The following is a 19,885-nucleotide window of genomic DNA, read 5'->3' on the forward strand; positions in this document are numbered from 1 at the left end:
ATAATGTGAAAATATGTGAAATAAAAAAGATGGTAATTTACAATTTCAAACACAGCTGAAGGAGTTTTGTCGTTTTGTGTCTGAATCTTTTTTTCAGTGAAATGTCAGAATATGAGCATGTGGAGGGTTTTTTGTATTTTTTACAACTTGTTCAGCAGCCAACGAGCTCTGCCAGGGTGAGGCATCTGTTTTCCATCAGTCCGCAATTCACACAATTCACCGCTTATTTTACAGTAAGCATGTGAGCAATGCAGTCAAACCTGCACACATTGATCACTAACGGGTCATCACTCAAACTGTGCTCAAGATCAAGATCACATTTGTTGATATACTCGCAAAAGCTGTGAATTGTGATGAATATGAGCTCCTACATCACCGATCTTCTGGTTTTTAGGTCCCAGTTTAGTTCAGTAAGTTATGTATTTTGCTATTTAATGTGATAATATTTAAAACTGCAAACTGGCTTAAAACTATAGCATCTGCTTGGGGAACTTATAATCAATATACCTTCGACAATACAGGAGACTTTTTTGCCATGAAATTAAAATTGTACCATTAATATGTGACTGAAGGACCAACGGTGTTCAGCCATTATTTTGTTGCTCCAGTCCGTCCGTGTTTCTTCTGAGAGCTCAGCTTTATCCTCTGATGACGACTGCTATCATGGAGTCATGAAGGGAGCTCCTGGAGGGCAGTGCCTCCATTCAGAGGAATCACTGAGAGGATGGAAACAATGTCACCTGATGGAACAGCTACGATCTCTGGCCATTTCATTAGGTACATCAGTTCAGCTGCGTGTTAACACAAATCACATGGCAGCAACTTATTGCATGTTGACATGTTCAGGATGAGCATGCTGAGCTCAATCTGAGCAGATGGGGGGAAAAATTTATTTAAGTGAACTGAAGCTATTTACCAGATTAAAACAGTTTTTTACATTTTCTAAAACATGTATTAAATCAAGAGGATTTATGAAGAAAACCAGTTTTAAATGATTAAAAACAGCCTGGGCAGCAACGGACATGTGACTAAACAGACTCAATCAACTTGTCAACCAACACATGTATTTGATCAGATATGACATCGGTCAGCACAGACCCAGAAAGCAGAGCGATTTCCTGTGATGATAACGGAGCCAGCTCTATTGTGAACTCGTGATAGAGCCAACAGTGAAAACGTTTGTGTCTGACATGATGAGTTAAAAAAGAAGAACAAAAACGCAATATGACCCTTTAAAAAAAAACCTTTTATGAAGTACTAGTTTCAAGGATTATATACTAATCAAATATTATTCTAAAAAAAATATAAATGCAAAGGAAAAATGCTTTAACTTGTTTTAACTGCTCATAAGTCACATTTAGGTTTCTTAGGTTTGCATTCGAAATGGGCAGTGAACCACAAAATAAAAGACACTTTTTCCACATTTATTTGTTTTGTTTTTTTACTTCTTGCATCATTTATTTCCCTGATTTCTTCAGTCAGTGTTAAACCACAACTCCTCACTCCTCACAGCTCAGTACCTGCAGACATCTTTGTTTTATCATTTCAAGTAAATTCTGTCTGAAACTTTATTTGTTAAAGACCTAAAGTATCAGTTAGTGCAGTTAGGTGAGACACATAAAGTCAAACACATGAAGCAGCCTGGGCTGACCGATCCCCTGATTCTCTAAGTTCACCTCAGTTTAGCAGCAAATAAAGAATTTAAAAGGAAACTTTACATGAATCACATGAATCACATGCCTCAGTGGATTTCCAGTTTTTAATCTTAATTATCTAAAGTTTCCTTATTTATTCAAGTCAGGAAAATAAAGAATGGAGTGAAAAACATCTTTTCTTAAAGGTATTTAGTAGTTTAAATATTCAACATGCGGTTTGTTTTATGAATGCAAACCTCCTCTGGTTTAACTGGATCAGTCAGCCCAGTTTGCAGAAACAAGGTGATACACGGTGCAGATCTAAAGGGCAGGGTGTTTTCCATCGATCCTGCTGGAGTAGTTGTGCATTTGTTATGCACGTGCGTTGATGATGTCGACAAACTCTGGCTTCAGAGAGGCCCCGCCCACCAGGAAGCCATCCACATCGCCCTGAGACGCCAGCTCTCTGCAGTTTGCTCCTGTGACCGAACCTGGAGAGAGTAGCAAAATTAAACCGACCTGTGACGTCTGCAGAGGTTGTACATTTTAATAACACCATTATTTCATGTATATGAAATTGTTGCACCATCATTGAACCTAACACAATCCTACTGTAAAGTTTGCTTTAGTTATGCTCACTGACCTCCGTAGATGATGCGTACAGAGTCGGCCACATCATCGGAGACATTTGCTCTGAGCCACGCCCTCAGCTTCTCGTGGACCTCCTGAGCCTGCACACGCATTGATTAAAATGAGACCTATGCATAAATGAATGCTCCAAACCTCAATGAATTGAAGCGATGCACAATAACATGAGAGACTGATAAAGTCATACAGAAAATACTTCATACCCTGTGTAAACTCTCTTTTTCACATGTGACTGCAAAACTAAAAAGACTAGAAAAAAAGGAGTTTGTGTTCATGAACAGAATCATTAAACCGTCACATCTTCAAAATCAACTCCCAGGATTCATTTCCACGGAGCACAGACTTAAATCATATAACAATTATGTCACGTGTGCAGCCGATTTGCCCGTGTGTGCAGTTATGTAAAACTAGATATTAAAACATGACAAAGATAAGAATTGGAAATAGGGCTAAACATCCCACTGGACTGGATGTAATGTGAGAAGTTATGATTATTTATGCGCTCACTTATGGGCCTTGTAGTTATGTGGCTGCGGTATTACCTGCTCAGGTGTGGCTGTCTTTCCTGTGCCGATGGCCCAAACAGGTTCATATGCCAGCACGACATTCCCCCAGTCTTTTACATTCTCTGCAACCAAACATCATTCAGGCATAAACACTGATAAGTAACGGTGTGATCGCAGACCCGCTTTATCAGCTGCCACCTGCAGCCAGTCATTTGGGCTGCAGCAATATCATGTTAAAGACCTGCAAAGTCTGTATAAAGAATATGGAAGGATAATGGAAGGACAACAGTTTATCAGCCGAGAAGCCACATTTCACATACATCACAATGCCATAAAACAGGATTATGCCTGACCTCTACCTTAATAATTAACATGGTTATCATTTCTTCAAAAACAAATCTGTCTGGTGTGTTTCTTCTTTAAAAGGTTTCCCTACCTTTCAGAAAGAATAAGCAAACCTTAGTATGCAAACTCAAAAGGTCCTTTCTGATCAGGCAACATCCTAAAAGCAGACCACGGCTGCAAGCTGCCTTCAGTTCTCCACCTTTGTTGGCTTTAAAGCTGCAAAGCCTGCTTTAACAGAGGCAGCTGTGTCTGTTGAAGGCAGAGACCACTGACCTATTTACATTTTAAATCAGCACGTGGCCTACTTTCAGTACAGAAGCAGAATACAGGAGGCCAAGATGGAACCAGGGAAAAGATCATCAATCAGGTCTTGTAAAGCCTCAGTGCAGACAGAACAAATCCAGAAGCAAAAGGAACTCGTTTTTCTATCTTTATGCACAGAATAAAAACAGAGTAGAGTCCAGCAGTTCACCTTTATGTTTCTGTAACAGTTTTTTTGTCATTATTCATAATCAGAGAAACATTTGAACCATTAAATAACCAAACTTTTGATCTAAAGAACATAATAATACAAAAAAGGTGTAAATACATCCGATTTATTTCAAACTGCTCGTTTTCCTTCAAAATATTATGTAATGAATCTCGTTATTAGTTATTACAACTTTGTTTAAATGAAATATTTGAGTAAATAACTAATTATTTTAATTTAACATATATATGTAGAAAAAGTACAAAAATAATAGCTCAACAATAATCATGAATAATAATAATAATAAAGTAATAAAACATTAGAATAAGAAACTTGAGAAATGAATGACTTATTTTTTTTCCTGTGAAGGTAAAAAAAAAGATTTAGCCATTAAAAAAAGATGCAAAAAATAATATAAAGCAGAAAAGCTAAAATAAAACTTAAAAAAAAACCCCAGATCATTAAAGCCTACAATAAAAAAAAAAAAACATAGAAAAAATGTTAATATTTCTCTCGTATTTACCTGCAATGACCTGCGTCTGAGCATACACGACTTCTTCGGTGGTTCCTGCCTCTCGCTCCTCCAGCTTCTCACCAATGCAGGCGATCACACCCAGATCGTTCTCCAGAGCATGAGCCACCTGAAACGCCAACAAAGTCAGAGTCTACCTGCGCGAACAAGCTGCCATCACTGTGGTGGCATCAGATGAACATATGAACCTGTTTTATGCTGATACAAAATTCTGCTGTGCAAACTCTTACAAAGAAATGTGCACTTGAAATCCAGATAATTGGAAAGTTCTGTGATTCTCACCTTCTGGCCAATCAGCTCGTCACTTTCCCCAAACACATGACGGCGCTCCGAGTGTCCCAGGAGCACCCAGTCTGCCCCGCAGTCCCTGATCATGGCTGGGCTGGAGCGAGAGGAAACATGTAGGACAGCCCATGTCAACTCTACGTATATTGACGTGAAAAAATTTAATGCAATTTGGCTCTTGAAGTTCCTTTTTTTGTTAGGGATGGTTTGTTTTTTGTTGAGTACAATGTTAAAATAAGTTCTTTAAAGAGCAAAAAATTATTTAATATGAAGGCAATATGAGCAGAGAGTCCAAACATGTTGAAGGATTAGCTGTGTTAGTTCAGTGAAAGAGTTAACACTAGCAGTCAAAAATAAAGAACAAATTATTTCCTTTCATATGTGCAAAATGTGCACAAACTTGCTGACGTCAACAATTTAATTTGTTTTCCAGTGAGTGTCTCATAGAGCAGCTAGTTTAAATTATGCTCAGCAAGCAAAACAAAAAGGTGGAGGAAGGAGAAAAACCAGGAGCAAGAACAGGACTTTGGATGTGTGAGAGAGACTTTAAAAGCTGCTCCACTGGAACTGATTGTTGAATAAGAAACTCTATTAATGAGTGTGTTTGTTATGCAGTGATCCATCCCGTCAGTTTGTGAGGACCTGTGGCTGATGGGATTCTCTCTTTTGTCCCATGTTTATGGACATTACAGCTGTCTTTCTTAATGTTGTGAGTCTATAACACAAGCTTAAATAATAACCTCTGGCTGTGGTCGCTGTCCGTGGTGCTGATCAAAAACTGTAATGGTTCTATTGATATTATTTTTGCACAAATTGTGTGTGTGTGTGTTTGTGTATGTGTAAGAGAGACAGCAAATGGGAGATGCTGTGTTTGCACCTGTACAACATAACAGAAATAATATCCGCCCCACGGCCGATCACAGTGTGGGTATGCCTGTGAGCACAGCATTATATATAAAGTATTTGAGTTAGGAGAGATACCTGATCTCTCCAGTAAACGCTCCCTTGGCCACCTTGTAGCAGTTCTGTGCTGCGACGGAGATCCTGGGATCCAGATTGGATCGGGCAAAGTCCAGGTAGATGGAGGGAGCGGCACAAACCACCTCTGAAATCAGACAGAATGACTGGTGTTTGCTGTGATGATTGTCTGAGTTTTACTTTTATTCATTAGTTAAACCAGTGTAAAAGCTCTAAGAGCATTATTGTTGATGTAAATGCTTCTTTGCTCTGATCTTTTTCAACTGTTATACCTGAATAAATGAAAGGAAAACCTGAATTCTGCATTTACAAACACCTACTGCATTTGAAACAATCCGGAGACCCTGAGAGGCAGTTAAATGGACATAGAGCTAAACTGTGATTCTGGCTGGAGACTGAAATGATTTCATCTAACTGAAGATTACGATTGCTTTCATCACCAACCGCCTCCAGCAGCCTGCCTCATTTTAAAGACATTAAGAAACAGTCATGAAGACACTGTAAGAGAAAATAAATTAATGCAGAGCTGCTTAAATATAGCAAAGAGAATCGGTTACTTTGGTCAATAATTATTTAACACAGATTTTGAGAAACTGTGTGTTTTAATCATCGTTTCATGCATATGTATCTGTTCTGTTCTGGACTGCGTGAAAGCAAAAGAAAAGAATTCATTTTTAAAAAGTGCTTTATCTCAATTGTCTGGTTTTAAAAACTCCTTGAATAAAATTTGAGTTGCACACTCCTATGTACAAGCCCTTATCATAAGTATATGTTGTTGTTCAGTGATGCAGCAGGCTTGTTCTTCAGTAATTGAGCCTACATGAGCATGAATGAGTGTGTGAAGACAGGCTAAAGACTTTGTTTTTGCAACAAAAAAACAACAACAAGAAACATCAGTGTGTAAAAAATAAATAAACTGCTGGATCACACAGTTTTATGTCAGAGTACAGCATATTAGTACAAAAAAAAATCCTTGATTCAAAGATTTGGTGTTCAGTATTTGGTTCTTTGTCTACTTTAAGTCAGGCGCTCTAAAACGACCAAACTGAAAACACAAATGAGCCTCAAAAACGTCTGACTGGTGGAGGGAACCCAAGCTGTGAACTGTGTGAAGACACAGGGACTGTTCACAGACTCAGTGGACTAACCTCAGCTGTCAAGCACAGCAATAAAAACCATGATTTAGGTTCCATTTGATGGGGAAAAGTACGAAGAGGCAGAAAATTAATTCCTCAAAGTGAAGTGAGAGAATGAGAGGCCTTCATGTGACGCCTCCTGATCACGTGACTTTCAATGTCACTGTGTCACCTGTGAAGCATCAGCATCCCCCCCCCCTCCTCTGTCAGCCCCTCCCACGTCACCAATCACCAATCGCTTTTATTGATCCCCTCTAACCGCCACACACAGTCAGTCAGCGGTCCCGGCAATAATCTGGGGCTGTTACCGGTCTCGTCGTGCAGGCTGGCGGTGTTCAGGGTGCTGATGAGCTCTCCAAGACTCTCTTTGTTCCCGTTCATCTTCCAGTTTCCACCCACGAAGAACTTGCGAAGCGCCATGGCCGGCGAATATTAGCTGGTAGCCGGTGAGGAGAGGAGCTGGAGGTCGATCTGGAGTCCGGCCGGTGTGCAGGTCAGGTGATGCCAGAAATATCAGCTCCAAACACCGGCAAACGTCCCTCTTCTTCTGCGTGGGATTATGAAGGCAGTCGCAGAGCTTCACGGGACGTTACCTCCACCTGCTGTACAGAAGTTGTCCTTCCCACCATGGATGCAAAAGTATAAAGTACACGTACATTCACGGGGTATTCTCATGGAAACCGCTCAGAAATGTTAAGATTTTGAATTAAGCTTCTCGTGGCATTTTTTTGTTCGTTGTTTCTCTTCTCTGGTTGTCTCTACTTTCAGTTTTATTTTTTCCAATAAAAAGAGACAAAAGACACAAAGTCAAACATGAGTGTTGACAATATAACAATTTTGTTGTTATTTATATTTTCAGTAATATTGTTATTGTGAATCACTTTGGGCATGATGATCATGTAAAATAAACCGTTTACACAGGATTTAAATGGATGGAACTTGGAATAATCAGACCTCCTTTAAAGTTATCAATATTTTACTTTGGTCAGTAATATTTAATTGATTCAGTTCACTGTAATTATAATACCTTGAAAATGTATTTTCCCAAATTTACAATCATAATATGTAAAAATCTGATGTTTTTTATTGTGAAAATCATGCCAAAAATACCATAAAATCACAAGCAAGTCATTACTGTAACATTATATTCTGTCTAAATCATACATTTTGCTAAATTGTACCTTTATGTACCAAACTTTTGACTATTCAGAAAACTCGTACCTTACATGACGTTTATGTTTGTTAAATAACTTAAATCCATCCATTCTCTTCTGCTTGTCCAATTCAGGGAGAGGCAGGATACACCCCGGACAGGTCGCCAGTCTGTGGCAGGGCTAACACATAGAGACAGACAACCATTCACACTCACATTCCCACCTATGGGCAATTTAGAATGACCAGTTAGCCTAATCCCACTAATAGTCTTTGGTCTATGGGAGGAAGTCAGAGTACTCAGAGAGTTCCCACACAAACTTCACACTGAAAGACCCTGGCCTGATGGCGAGTTGAACTCAGGACCTTCTTAGTAATGTGAGCAGTGGTCTTTTTGTGAGCTTTTTAAACTTTTTGAATGATATATATATATATTTATTTTTTATTTAGCTTCTCTTCATTGATTTTCTGAAAGAGAATGGAGGTTTTCTGGAACAACTTCAATGACGCCCAAAGTGCATAGAGAAGAACCAGGGTCTGAAGCTCCAGCAACACTTATAGTATAAAGAACAGCTTTATTATTTGACCAAGGCTGTTTCGGCCTGTGGCCTTCATCATGGTCATCCATCCATCAGGTCGTTGTCTTCATTGGTTGACTGTACATTTTAGAATTTACTTTAAAGTTTTAGTTTTTCCTTTTAGGGTCCTTGTTAGGTTTATATTGTTGATTGTCATTTATGCTTAGAAATATTTAACCATATATGCTTAGAGGTGTATAATCGATTGTGTAGTGATAGGATGTGTGATCCTTAATAGTCTGCAAAGGCTTTGTGTGCATTCCAGAGTGTTCTGGCATTCACACCCACATCCTGGGAGCATGGGAGAGGTCATACCTTCTCTTATTGTTTTATGGTAGGATAAACGTATATGTCAGTTTTAGTCTAAGTGCCTTTTGTTTAGATGAACTGCTGGACTTCCAGACCAGCAGGTTTAGGGAAGTCTTTATGGGGTCACACACTGACCCCCCCCACACACACACACACACACACTTACACAATGCACAGGCAAGGTACTCTTTGTGTGTATGTATACATCGTATGCTAATGCACCTATGCATATTCATGTAACCTCAATAAAAGAGCAGTGTTACGGGGGAGCAGATGAGAGCAACTGGGGTCAAGCGAAGGGACGGCGTTTGTTCACTTCTCTCCCGTGCACGAGAAACATAAAGAACTTTGCCTACTCGTGTCTTGCTTTGCTGTGTAATTAAATTGTCCTTAACGTTCCAGCGAATAGGTTTATGCTACAAACCTATCAGTCCTACATGGTCAAACTCCCTCAGTATGTCTGTCACCGTGAGGAACCTCATTGAGCTTACAGGTCATCAGGTCAAAAGTCGCCGTTGGCTTCACTGTCAAAGTTGAGAAATTGTCTTTGTGCTGTAGAGACTCCACTGACTCTTTTACAAGCTTGTAATTAATTTGATGTTTCATGTTGTATTTTATTATGTTTTATGTTATGAATCTACTTGTGTTTTTCTTGTGTTTTTGTGAAGCACTTTGCAGTTTTTATCAGTGAAAAGTTCTGTTTAAATCAGTGTTACATACTTTTACTTATTTTCTGATTCCAGTACATGTGATGCACAACATCAGCACTTTGTCTGGAGACAATTCAAACCTCCTCGTTCACTGTAGAGCTTCATTTCTGCACCAGCATCTCTGTGTCTACCCTGCTGCTGTTCGAGGTATGACTCACATTACTGAGGTGTGCTGACCTCTAATGAGATTCCCCTCCAGGCATTTTTGCCCTCTGATGATGAGAACAACAGCTGCAGGGACCAGTCTAGATTCTGGAGGACTGTATGTGCATGTTAATGTAAGAAATTAAAACTAACCCTCATAACTAAAGCTCAGACCTTGTCATTGAAACACAAAGACTCTGACACAGTCTTAATGCAGAATTCTATGTTTATTAGAAAGATTTCCAACAAAAATCTTGTATTTTTTTGTACAGAGGAACTGCTCAAGTTTAAAAGTACAACAAAATGCAGCTGAAGCCAGAGGAGTAAAGAAAGCTTACAGGAGTGTTTTACAGCCACTCTCACCGCCAGGTTCCACCTTCAAACCATCATCCACGAGTCCATCAGTGTTTTTTTTACCTGTGAAGTGGGGAAAGCAGCCATCTTGGATCAAAGTCAGCTGGTGGTAATATGGGACCCGAGAAAGCAGCTCAACCATACAAATACACACTCAGAATATGTGCAGCCAAAAAAGCAAACAGATCAGATACAACAAAGAGACTCTGTACATAGACATTTCTAATGTGTTAATCTATAAAATATAAATAAATATACATGTCAGTCTTTTTCTTCTAGATGATTGCAGTGCTCTTTTAAAAGGTCAAAGACCTCGAAGACAATAAAAATAAATCTGTAGCTCTATCTTCATATTTTCATTATTTACTGTTCTTTATTCAGTTATTTTCAGAAAATCTAGAGATTTTTATCATTTTCAATAAGAGCTTATTTTCTGCTCCGTTTTGATTAATAATCTATTTTTTTTAAGATTTACTTTTTTCAGCAAATAAATCCACAGTAAAGCTTTCTTGTACATGCAGTGGGATGCATCGTGCATTGTTTAACTGATGCCATATGCACAATATGACTCATTCGCAACATTTTAAAATTTGCATACATGTATGAGGAAGAAGCAGAGCGGGAAAAAGAAAGAGAGGAAGGTCAAATATCTGCACCAAATCTCCAGCCTCACTTCTCTGCCACTATTTTCCTCTCCTCTCGTCCTGCTCCGTTTCTTCTTCGTCTCCTGGTGTTATTCTCTGCAGGGACGCCTCAGTTCCACAGTTTGAGGAAGCTGTCCCAGGATCCTGTGCAGACGCCCATACCGTCATTAGGGACGCCGGTGCAGCTCACCCTGTTGTCATGACCGGACAGCACGCCTGGTGTTGTACAACAAGATAAAAGACACGAAAGAGTGCAGAAGTAAGAGGTCATGGTTGTAAGCAATGGAGATGAGTGAATAAAAGTAATTATGACAGAGAAATTAAAAGGAGAGTAAAGAAAAGGAAAAAAAAGATGCTCAGAAGGCAAAAGATGAGTCAATGAAAAACAAAAAGAGTGGAAAGTACAAACAGAGGAGAAAGTGTGGAACAAAAATAAGACATCACAAGAACAAAGTATGTGAGGAAAGCAAAGAAGAGCAAATGGAACAAAAAACTTAAAAAGGCCAAAAAAATCAGGGAGGGGAAAAAATCATATGAAAGTGACGAAAGAAAAATATAGAAAGAAAAAGAAGAAATTCAAGGAGAGGACATGGAAAAGAAAAGAGTGGGAAGCAGACAAGAAAAGAGGGGAAGTAAAGGAAAAAGATGAGCGAGTGAAGCATATACAGGAAGGAGAATTAAAGATGAGAAGAAAGAACATTGGGGAAAAAAGGGAATAACATGAAGTGACCGTAGAAAGTAGAGTGGAGTGTAAGCAAACAGCAAAATGGAACAACATGTAAGAACAACACCAAAAATAGAAAAATAGAAAAAGAATGGCAGAGAAGAAAGGGAACAAGGAGAAAGAGCAAAGGGAAAATGGTGGAAATGATTAAATAAAGGAAAGGAAAAGAAAAAAGAGGGGAAAACAGCATGGGGAAGAGAGGAAGCAAGGGAAGGAAAAAAATGACGGCAAGGAAAGAGAGTAAATGAAAAAATATAGGAGACGAATTGGAAACAGCAAAGGAAATAAATGTATTTTCTTTTTTAAGAAATAAAATATTCATTTTTGAAAAAAAATTAATGAACTGTTCCGTTGGAAGCAAAGAGATCATAGAAATAGTGCATCAGCACCATCTACAGGTGACATGTGGAAGAGCACCAACGTTAATGAAAACTTCACTCCCTATGCTCCCTTTTAAAAGTCTATAAATTAAGATATCCATCCATCCACAAGATATACATATTTAAATTTAAGTAATTTTGAATAAACTCTGCTCACCGACTTTCTCTCCCTTCAGTGAGTCCCAGATGTGGCAGTTGAAGTCATCGTAACCTGCAAAGATAAGGCGGCCTGAGCTGGAGAGAGCCAGAGATGTGACCCCGGCGTTCAGGCTGGCGTCCTGGTAGCAAATCACCTCCTGGTCGGCGCGCAGGTCGTACATCTTGCATTGGCAGTCATCGGAGCCTGTGATGATGACATTACCACTTTGGAAGAACTACAAGTGGGACGAGAAGAAGCATTTGAGTTTTAAACCAAGAGGAAATAGTTTTGCTAAGGCAGCCTTCAGACCACAACTGTCCCCCTATAGACTAGAAATAGTGTGATTTGTGTGTGTGTGTCGTGAGTTTCTGGGATATCCTCACAGAAATGGCGTTAATGTCGCTGGTGTGCCCGGAGAAAGTCTGCTTGCAGGCGCCTTCCCTCAGATCCCACAGCTTGGCCAGAGAGTCACAGGCTCCAGAGATGAAGGTGTTCATGTCGGGGGAGAGAGCCAGCGACATGCAGTCCCCAATGTGGTTGGTGAAGATGACCTTCTGCTTGCCGGTCTCCAGGTCCCACAGACAGCTGAAGATGAGAGGAAGAAGACAGAGACACAAATCAGAGGTTTTTAGACCAGACGGCGTTCTGATTAACTGTCTCAGGTCTTTTTTAGCTTACCTCAAATCTAATTTCTTGATGACAGCTCTAAGTTTCTTTGCATCTTTGTTAATATGAATGAACAAATAACATTAATTTATTTGTTAATTCATATTTTCAAGCAATGATCTGAGATTAATGTTATCTCCATCTTAACTGTTTAGAGACATCTGCCTGATAAAATACACGGCATGCACACAGGTAGCTACGGTAGCCGAGCCCTGTAGGACACCGTGTGCACATGTCCATTTTTCTCTGAACCATACAACATGTTCTAGTCAATAAACACACTGAGAGAATTTCATGGGATCATAATGAAGTGACAACTACAGTCCTTTTCTTATAGACTTTTATAAAATATGACTTATTTTTAATTTAATTTATCTTAATTTAATTTATATAGCACCAAATCACAACAGTCACCTCGAGGTGCTTTGTAGCGTAAGGCAAAGACCCTACAATAATGCAGAGAAAGCCCAAAAAAATTAGACGACACCCTATGTACAAACACTTGGCAACAGTGGGAAGGAAAAACAGGACAAAACCAGGCTACATGAGGGCCAGCAATTTGCCGCGACTGGCTCCGCCCCCCACTGGTCATTAGAAAGAGTGCAGGTTTAAGGCACTTCCCCTTTACATTTTAGAAATATTGCCTATAGTATGTGGTAATATGAAGACACCATAGAGCACATGATTGGTGAACAAGTGTCATGTTTTTTTTTAATACCTTCAGGCTAATGGGAGAATGCACAGCCTTGATTCTGATTTAAAAGCTGCTCTTTTCCCCTTGTTCACTACTGTAGGTGGGTTGATAGAAATGACTGACATCAAACACTAAGAAACACAAACTTTAAACTCACCAGGTGGTGTCACCGGAGGCTGTCAGGATCTCAGTATCGCTAAGGAAACGGCAGCAAGACAGGTAACCTGGGCGAGAGAGAGTTTTGCGAGCGTCTCAGGTTGGCTGTGCATGCTTTCATTGGTTTTGATGCTGTGAAGTAAGTTGAAGGCATTTAAAGGAAGCTCCCTCCTCACCTGTGTGTGCGTCCAGCTCTCTGAGGGTTTTGGGGCTGGCCGCCTTGATGTTGTAAACTGTGCAGATGTTGTCCAGACCACCGCTGGCCACCAGGTTACCAGAAGGGGCGAAGGCGACACTCATCACCCAAGCAGACTTCAGTGGAACAGCAACCAACTGGGAAGAGGGAATTCAGTTTAAACAACCAGGAGGTTGCAGCTCTGCGGTTTAACAAGCATGGACAGCGTTTGAAGGCTGGAGAGACGATGTTCCTGTTGGCTGTCTGTGCTTCCACTCAGGTCTAAAGGCCTGCGAGGAACCACTGCAACAGCAACAACAAGCTTATCGTGACACTATTAATCTTTGTTTACTGCTTTAGAAATAGGTTCACTGAGTCACCGCAGGAAAGCAGATGAACAGTCAAAGTAGAGTCAAAACACACAAGATGCTAAATGTAAATGAAGAGATTTTCACAAATGTTTGTGAAGATTCATCACAACAGACCAGTTGTTTCTGGACTCCTGTAAAGCACTGACCCTCAAACAGGGGTGCTTTGAAGGGTGCTCAGAAGTGAATTCAAACTCTGAAGCTTGCTGATCCATTGGCTAATTAGCTCACTGCTGAAATCTGCTCACTGGGTAATCTAATTATGTTGGGATGTACTAAATAAATACTGAGCTCCAAGCTCAGATTGAACATTTTCTCCTTGTTCTTCTCTTCTTTTGTTTTTAACACTTGTTCTCAGTTTCTGTTATTATCCATTTGTGTTAGTCATTGTTGATATATCTAAAAGAACATGAACTAAAAACTACTAACTTACTAAATGAAATTAGCAGTTGATGACTGATTGTTTCATAGAGTAAATATGCAGTTTTTGTCTTATTTTGCAGGTTGTGTGTGGTTCGTTTTACTTGGTCTATTATGTATTGCACTCCACAAATAACATGCCTGCACATTCAGATTAATTATGACATATCCCATGCAGTCCTACCTTATTCCCTGTGAAACAGTCCCAGATGAGCAGCTTTCCATCCTGTGATGCACTGACCATCTGCCTGTGAGAGGAAGGAAGTGTCACTGTGTTTGAAGAGCACTTCAATCTTCATTAAATTAAAGATTTAAAAAACATCTCAGTGAGATAATGTCTCACTAATGATGAATATTTCTGTGGCTGTTAGAAAAGAGATGTCGTGTAGCAGTAACTATCGTGCCTTTTTAATTCACATGGATTGAATGTATGCTGGAGTTTATCTCGTTTCTGCATCTAAAGTTTGTTCACATGCGAAATAGTTTGGCTGTTATCACAACTAATGTTTGCATCCTGCAAATTTTGATGTCAAAGTCACAAACATATTAAAAACACACACACACACACACATTAATATGGATAAAAATCAGCAGTTTATAATCTTCAAGACACACATTCATTTTCATTACAGCACATACAAATAAATCAGGTAATTTCAGTATTTCTTTAATATTACAAGTGTTTTCTTCAAACTGTCAAACAGGCGATGTTATATTTACATATTACGTTTTTTAAGCATTAAATAGAGGTTTTTAAAAAGTAAAGGGATGAAACGAGTATTCATATACAACCTATTGTTGAATTTGATTACAGAGCTGCTCTTTTCTTACACAAACGTGCCACCCTTTCATCCTCACCTGGAGTCAGCTGACCAGTGCATGGCATAGATTTTAGCCAGGTGACCCTTGAGTGTCTTCCTGAGCTTCAGCTGGACCCGACCCACTGAGGCCACCCCTGATGCTGCTGCAGACATGCTGCCGTCATTCACAGCTTTGCGGGCCGCCTATTGGTCACACAGAGAATTACAGGTTTGGAAAAAGAAAAACTCTGTGTAGTCGGTGTTTTTCGTCACTCCTTTCCTCTGTGATGGCATCACAGCAATTCTAGCATTAGGAAAAAGGAAGGAGGTCCACTAAGTCCTCCACTAAGGCGAATTAACCTCCACAAATTATAAAGGAAAGACTAAGAGTAAGTAAGATCTGCAATCAAAAGAAACCTCTTCACAAGGGTAATATACGCACCATGGGTCCATCCTCTATAATTATTAGTTTTTACCTGTCTAGTGAAACATGTTTAAATAAATATGATTATTAAGGCCATCCTGAACATTTTCCTGTTGTTTTGAACTTACAGTGACTCAGACAGACAGATATGTATGTATATACATATGTGTCTATGTATTAATAGACCTCTCTGCATTGAATCATATCTGTTATTAATCTCTGTCTCTCTTCCACAGCATGTTTTTAACCTGTCTTCCTTCTCTCACCCCAACCGGTTGCAGCAGATGGCCCCGCCCCTCCCTGAGCCTGGTTCTGCTGGAGGTTTCTTCCTGTTAAAAGGGAGTTTTTCCTTCCCACTGTCGCCAAAGTGCTTGCTCATAGGGGGTCATATGATTGTTGGGTTTTTCTCTGTATCTATTATTGTACGATCTACTGTACAATATAAAGCGCCTTGAGGCGACTGCTGTTGTGATTTGGTGCTATATAAATAAAACTGAATTGAATTGAACATCAAAAGATTACATGCATATCTGTCACGTGACGGATGGAGAAAGACTGATTACTTGAGGTTAGTGTTAAATAAATACAATAACATTAATATCCACGCTAGATAATATGAAAAATATGGTGTCACGGGGGTGAAATCAGGATTGTTTTTATGGTGTTGAAGATAAAAACACCTGGAACTTCCTCCCACAGGAAACGCTCACCTCAATCTGTGCACGGAGGCCATCACACTCCTTTTTCAGTGCATCCATTTCAGCCTTCTCAGCTGCCATGGCGAGAGTTGTTTGTTGATGTTACTGATGAAAAACCAAACGACACTGAGAGGAATAGGAAATGGGGAAAAACACAAAAAAATATCATTATTTACTTGGAAAATATTCTGAAGTCCACGTGTGGACTAGACTTATTTGCACAGACAGCAATGTTTGGATGTTTGTTGCAGCTCATTGTGAAAGATATTAACGCTGTTAGAGGAATGACTCCCAGCCAAACGTATCCTCACGTTTGACCCTGCTGTGAAATAAAGTAGGTACCACTCAGTGACCCTGATTCCTGAACTGGAACGCTTCGATTCTTGTTGCACCACCAAGTCTACAGAAACAATTAGACACTCAGGTGTCAGCCATCCCTGGACAAAGAGAGGAAGGGAACCGTTTAGAAGTATTAAAGAAGACGGGGAAACATTCTGCAAGGCACAGAATCAACAATGGGTAAAAGAGGACAAGAGGAATGAAGGATAGATGTGTAGGACTTAGGAAAGAAGGAAGCAATTACATTACTCTAAAGGTCTAAAGGGCACTTAGTACATTTATTTTTGCGTGATTTAGAGGATAAAATACACGTCTTTAGTTTTTACTAACTGACTCCTTTTATTCTTTACGGTTTTAAAGAGTTGGATCAGTGTTGAATCTTCCTTGTAAGGAATTTATGGTTGCCTTAACTTCAGTGTCCATTTTGACCTCACCAACACCCTTCCAGTGTAAAACTTTAAACCCTCAGGTTACATCATATTACATCACCAACATCAAGGTCAAACAGCTAAAAGTTAACGGTCAGAAGCTGAAAAAACAAACAACAATAAAAGAAAAGCTGTTATTTCCAATCAGTGTCATCGTTTTTCTTGGTTTGTTCTTTTACTTTGAAACTTAGTGTTTACAATAAGTGTTCGGCTAATACTCTGTAACCGGATGCTGATGACTGACTAACTGAACACCGATTAACTGTGTGCACGTTTCTGCACATCATCAAACTATCGAGCTAAAAGCCTGAACCCCCATGAGTGAGTTAAAAATTACTGCTAATGCAAAACACAGAGATTCCAGTGAGGAATATTAAAACTTCCAGAGTTGTGCTACAGTTTTAACCTTGCCTGACTTGTTAGTCACAAACCATGAGTAGAGCTTGCACAGTAGTCACACAGGAACATGCAGGAGCTTTTACAGAAGACGGAGACATGATTAAGAATAAACGTCCACTGATTAGCACAAGTGAACGGTTGCATCAGTCTATGTGCAGCTGCTACCTGCACATAGACTATGGAAGGTCGAGGATATGGTGGGGGCAGAGGTGAGGGGAGTTTGGGATGGGTTTCTACAGGACTTTAAATCCCTGCAGGACAGCTTAAGAGAAGCTTTAGCGGTCAAATCTCCTGTCATCTGATTGCTGACTGCTCTTTACCCTGAGATCAGAGTGAGAGGGAGGGACTGCGGCGTGGACAATAGAAGAAATGGAGCTTCTGTTAGAGTCAAGACCAAAAACTGCTCCTCCTCTACTGTCCTGTTTACTCATTTGAGGTGCACTTATTGTTCAACATGTGAATGAAACACATGCGGCCATTTTCCGGAGCTTAAAGCCAGTGAAAATCTGAAACCTTATTACACCACTCTCCACCACTATAAGGACATTTTAACACCACAACCTCCTGTCAGTGTGTTATTCTTGCACGCACACTTTAATGTGCAGACTGGAGGAGTCATGAGTTGACTCATTACACTCATGGATTGAGCCATCTGATTAGCAGACCACCTGCTACCACCAAAGATATCCACAAACAAAGTGAGCTGGATGAGGTTTAGCTCTTTGTGACCGACCAGGCTGCAGCTTACTGCTGCTCCACCTGAAGCTCCAATCCTCTTTGGCAGAGTTGCTACAATCCAAAGATCACCTTCAGAGGGTTTAAGGATGCAGTGGCAAGTTATTCTGTTGTTTGAAAGAAATTGATGACTTAACTCAAGTTGCATTGGTCAAATATCCTGAATTTGATCAAATCATGTGTCAGAAAATACAGAAAATCCCCAAAGTTGCTGATCACTTTTTGCTTTGGTAGCACAGCACTGCAAAAGTTCACTTCCTGTTCTTCCAAATAATAAAAAGCAGAACTCCACTTTTCTTCTTCAAACGGTGACAAAGAAAGATGATGAGTCCCCACAGCTGACTCAAAGCAGCTCCAACTGTTCCCCAGCAGCATTCCTTAACTTTAAACTGTCACAAAGAAGCACCAGAAATGCTGAAACTCACCTTTTCTCTTTTTCTGCACCTGTGCAGCTCCCGATCGCAGACACCTGTGTTCCCCCTTTGAGCCGTTTCAGCTTCCACAGCTCTACAGGGTGCACAACCTGCTCGCTGGCTCCTCTGATGCTCTCCCACCGGCTGACTGCTAGTGGCTGTACTAGTAAAAAACCTTCCTCCACGGTGACGAACAGGTGAGGATTGGAGGGGATGAAGGAGATAAGTGATGAAGGGATAAGGCTCAACGATGGAAATAGGGAAGGAGAGAGAGAGGAAAAAGGAAAGGGAGCGTGGCGAGAGGAGGTAGGTAAAGCGATTGAAGGGAGAAAATCAGGTTATGAGGTCAAAAGATGAGAAGAGGTGAAGAAATCCAAGAACAAGACAAGAAGAGGAAGGGAACAGATGTCAGAGCACAAGAGGAAACTGAAGGAAAGAAAGACAAACACAGAGATTTGTCTAAAGCAGGAAGATGGGAACTCTTCAGAGCACAAAGTTGGTTCCACGAACAGAGCAGTGGTTTCTTTTTGTGTTTAATTTATCCTATTAAAGGTTCAACAAAATATAAGGCAGTTAAAAATGTTCATTTTAATTTCCACAGCTGTTTGTTCTTTTTTAACCCATCCACAAAGTAGTTTTATTAATTGGTGCATTGGTACGTATGCTTTGAATGCCCTGTGGTTGCAGAGAGGTGACATTGGTGCCTTGATTCCTGACATTGCACTGCATGTTTTTGGATGCGGGCGCAGGAATGGAGAGATGGACTGAGGCGGAGGTTTACAGAAGGGGTGAATTGGTTTGTCGGAGCTAATGAGCTGAGCCCAGTTAATCAGGGTCTAATAGGATATCCGGGGACGGGCAATCTCATTAGGGAATTAGAGCAGGTCAGGCTGAACGCGCGTCACACCTGACACACAGCAAAGGCATGGACGGAAAGTGGATCAAGAGTCAAACGCAAAGGTTTTGTCTCAAAATTTAAAACTTTGATGCTGCATTTTTATTTCAAGACTGGAAGAGATTCAAGTTCCTTATAAAGATTCAATTCTTCAAATCAAGCAGCCTTTCTCCTTTACTATAGGTTTATTATGGGGAAAAATGAAATAAAATCAGCAGTAGACAGACGTGCAGGAGAGCAGGACATTAGATCTGTTTGGATGCAGACACTGAGAGAGAACATGGGAGAGGTTTTGGGTCGTGTCCTGCAGAGCAGGTACTCGTCTTCCACGTGAGCTGATCTTGGCTCCGCCCTCTTAGCATCTTTTAATCAGACTTGCAGCTTCAGGGCAAAGTTCCATGATTTTTATCCAAGAAAACTGGGGATAGAAAACTTCCTTTAGATCAGTCCCCTCATTCAATCCAGAAGAAGGTCAGAGGTCAGAGTGAGTGAGCCCACGTTGGGATGCTAACATAGTCAACTAAGTGCATCACCTGTAAACTGTATGAATGCAGTGCACAGATGCAGACAGCTGTGACACTGACACATGCAAATATAAAACAAGAACT

General features: G+C 40.2%; 2 protein-coding genes across 2 annotated transcripts; both read right to left on the reverse strand.

The window, feature by feature from the left end:
- Positions 1–1,409: 1,409 nt before the first annotated feature.
- On the reverse strand, positions 1,410–7,073 carry tpi1a (triosephosphate isomerase 1a). The gene is made up of 7 exons (XM_040023045.1): positions 6,842–7,073; positions 5,401–5,524; positions 4,417–4,516; positions 4,126–4,243; positions 2,825–2,910; positions 2,278–2,365; positions 1,410–2,125 (listed from the first exon to the last, which is right to left on the reverse strand). Exons 1-7 carry the CDS (start codon positions 6,951–6,953, stop codon positions 2,007–2,009), a joined length of 747 nt encoding a protein of 248 aa, XP_039878979.1. The 5' UTR covers positions 6,954–7,073; the 3' UTR covers positions 1,410–2,006.
- Positions 7,074–9,833: 2,760 nt separating this feature from the next.
- On the reverse strand, positions 9,834–18,643 carry gnb3b (guanine nucleotide binding protein (G protein), beta polypeptide 3b). Its single transcript, XM_040023044.1, has 9 exons — positions 18,395–18,643; positions 16,081–16,194; positions 15,005–15,150; positions 14,331–14,394; positions 13,360–13,516; positions 13,185–13,251; positions 12,051–12,252; positions 11,686–11,902; positions 9,834–10,640 (listed from the first exon to the last, which is right to left on the reverse strand). Exons 2-9 carry the CDS (start codon positions 16,147–16,149, stop codon positions 10,534–10,536), a joined length of 1,029 nt encoding a protein of 342 aa, XP_039878978.1. The 5' UTR covers positions 16,150–16,194; positions 18,395–18,643; the 3' UTR covers positions 9,834–10,533.
- Positions 18,644–19,885: the final 1,242 nt, after the last annotated feature.

This window comes from Simochromis diagramma, unplaced genomic scaffold (genome assembly GCF_900408965.1).
Source record: "Simochromis diagramma unplaced genomic scaffold, fSimDia1.1 OVJJ01000307.1, whole genome shotgun sequence".
Taxonomy (NCBI): Eukaryota; Metazoa; Chordata; class Actinopteri; order Cichliformes; family Cichlidae; genus Simochromis; species Simochromis diagramma.

What these genes read in the sequence shown, in the direction of transcription:
- tpi1a (XM_040023045.1), bottom strand. Translation starts at nt 6,953, where the DNA reads ATGGCGCTTCGCAAGTTCTTCGTGGGTGGAAACTGGAAGATGAACGGG. An exon ending in TCAGACGCAGGTCATTGCAG is followed by an intron (nt 2,911 to 4,125) that starts GTAAATACGAGA and finishes GTTTGGTTGCAG; the next exon opens with AGAATGTAAAAGACTGGGGG. An exon ending in TGTACGCATCATCTACGGAG is followed by an intron (nt 2,126 to 2,277) that starts GTCAGTGAGCAT and finishes TACTCTCTCCAG; the next exon opens with GTTCGGTCACAGGAGCAAAC.
- gnb3b (XM_040023044.1), bottom strand. Translation starts at nt 16,149, where the DNA reads ATGGCAGCTGAGAAGGCTGAAATGGATGCACTGAAAAAGGAGTGTGAT. An exon ending in ACTGTTTCACAGGGAATAAG is followed by an intron (nt 13,517 to 14,330) that starts GTAGGACTGCAT and finishes CCCTCTTCCCAG; the next exon opens with TTGGTTGCTGTTCCACTGAA. An exon ending in AGAGCTGGACGCACACACAG is followed by an intron (nt 13,252 to 13,359) that starts GTGAGGAGGGAG and finishes TCTCTCGCCCAG; the next exon opens with GTTACCTGTCTTGCTGCCGT.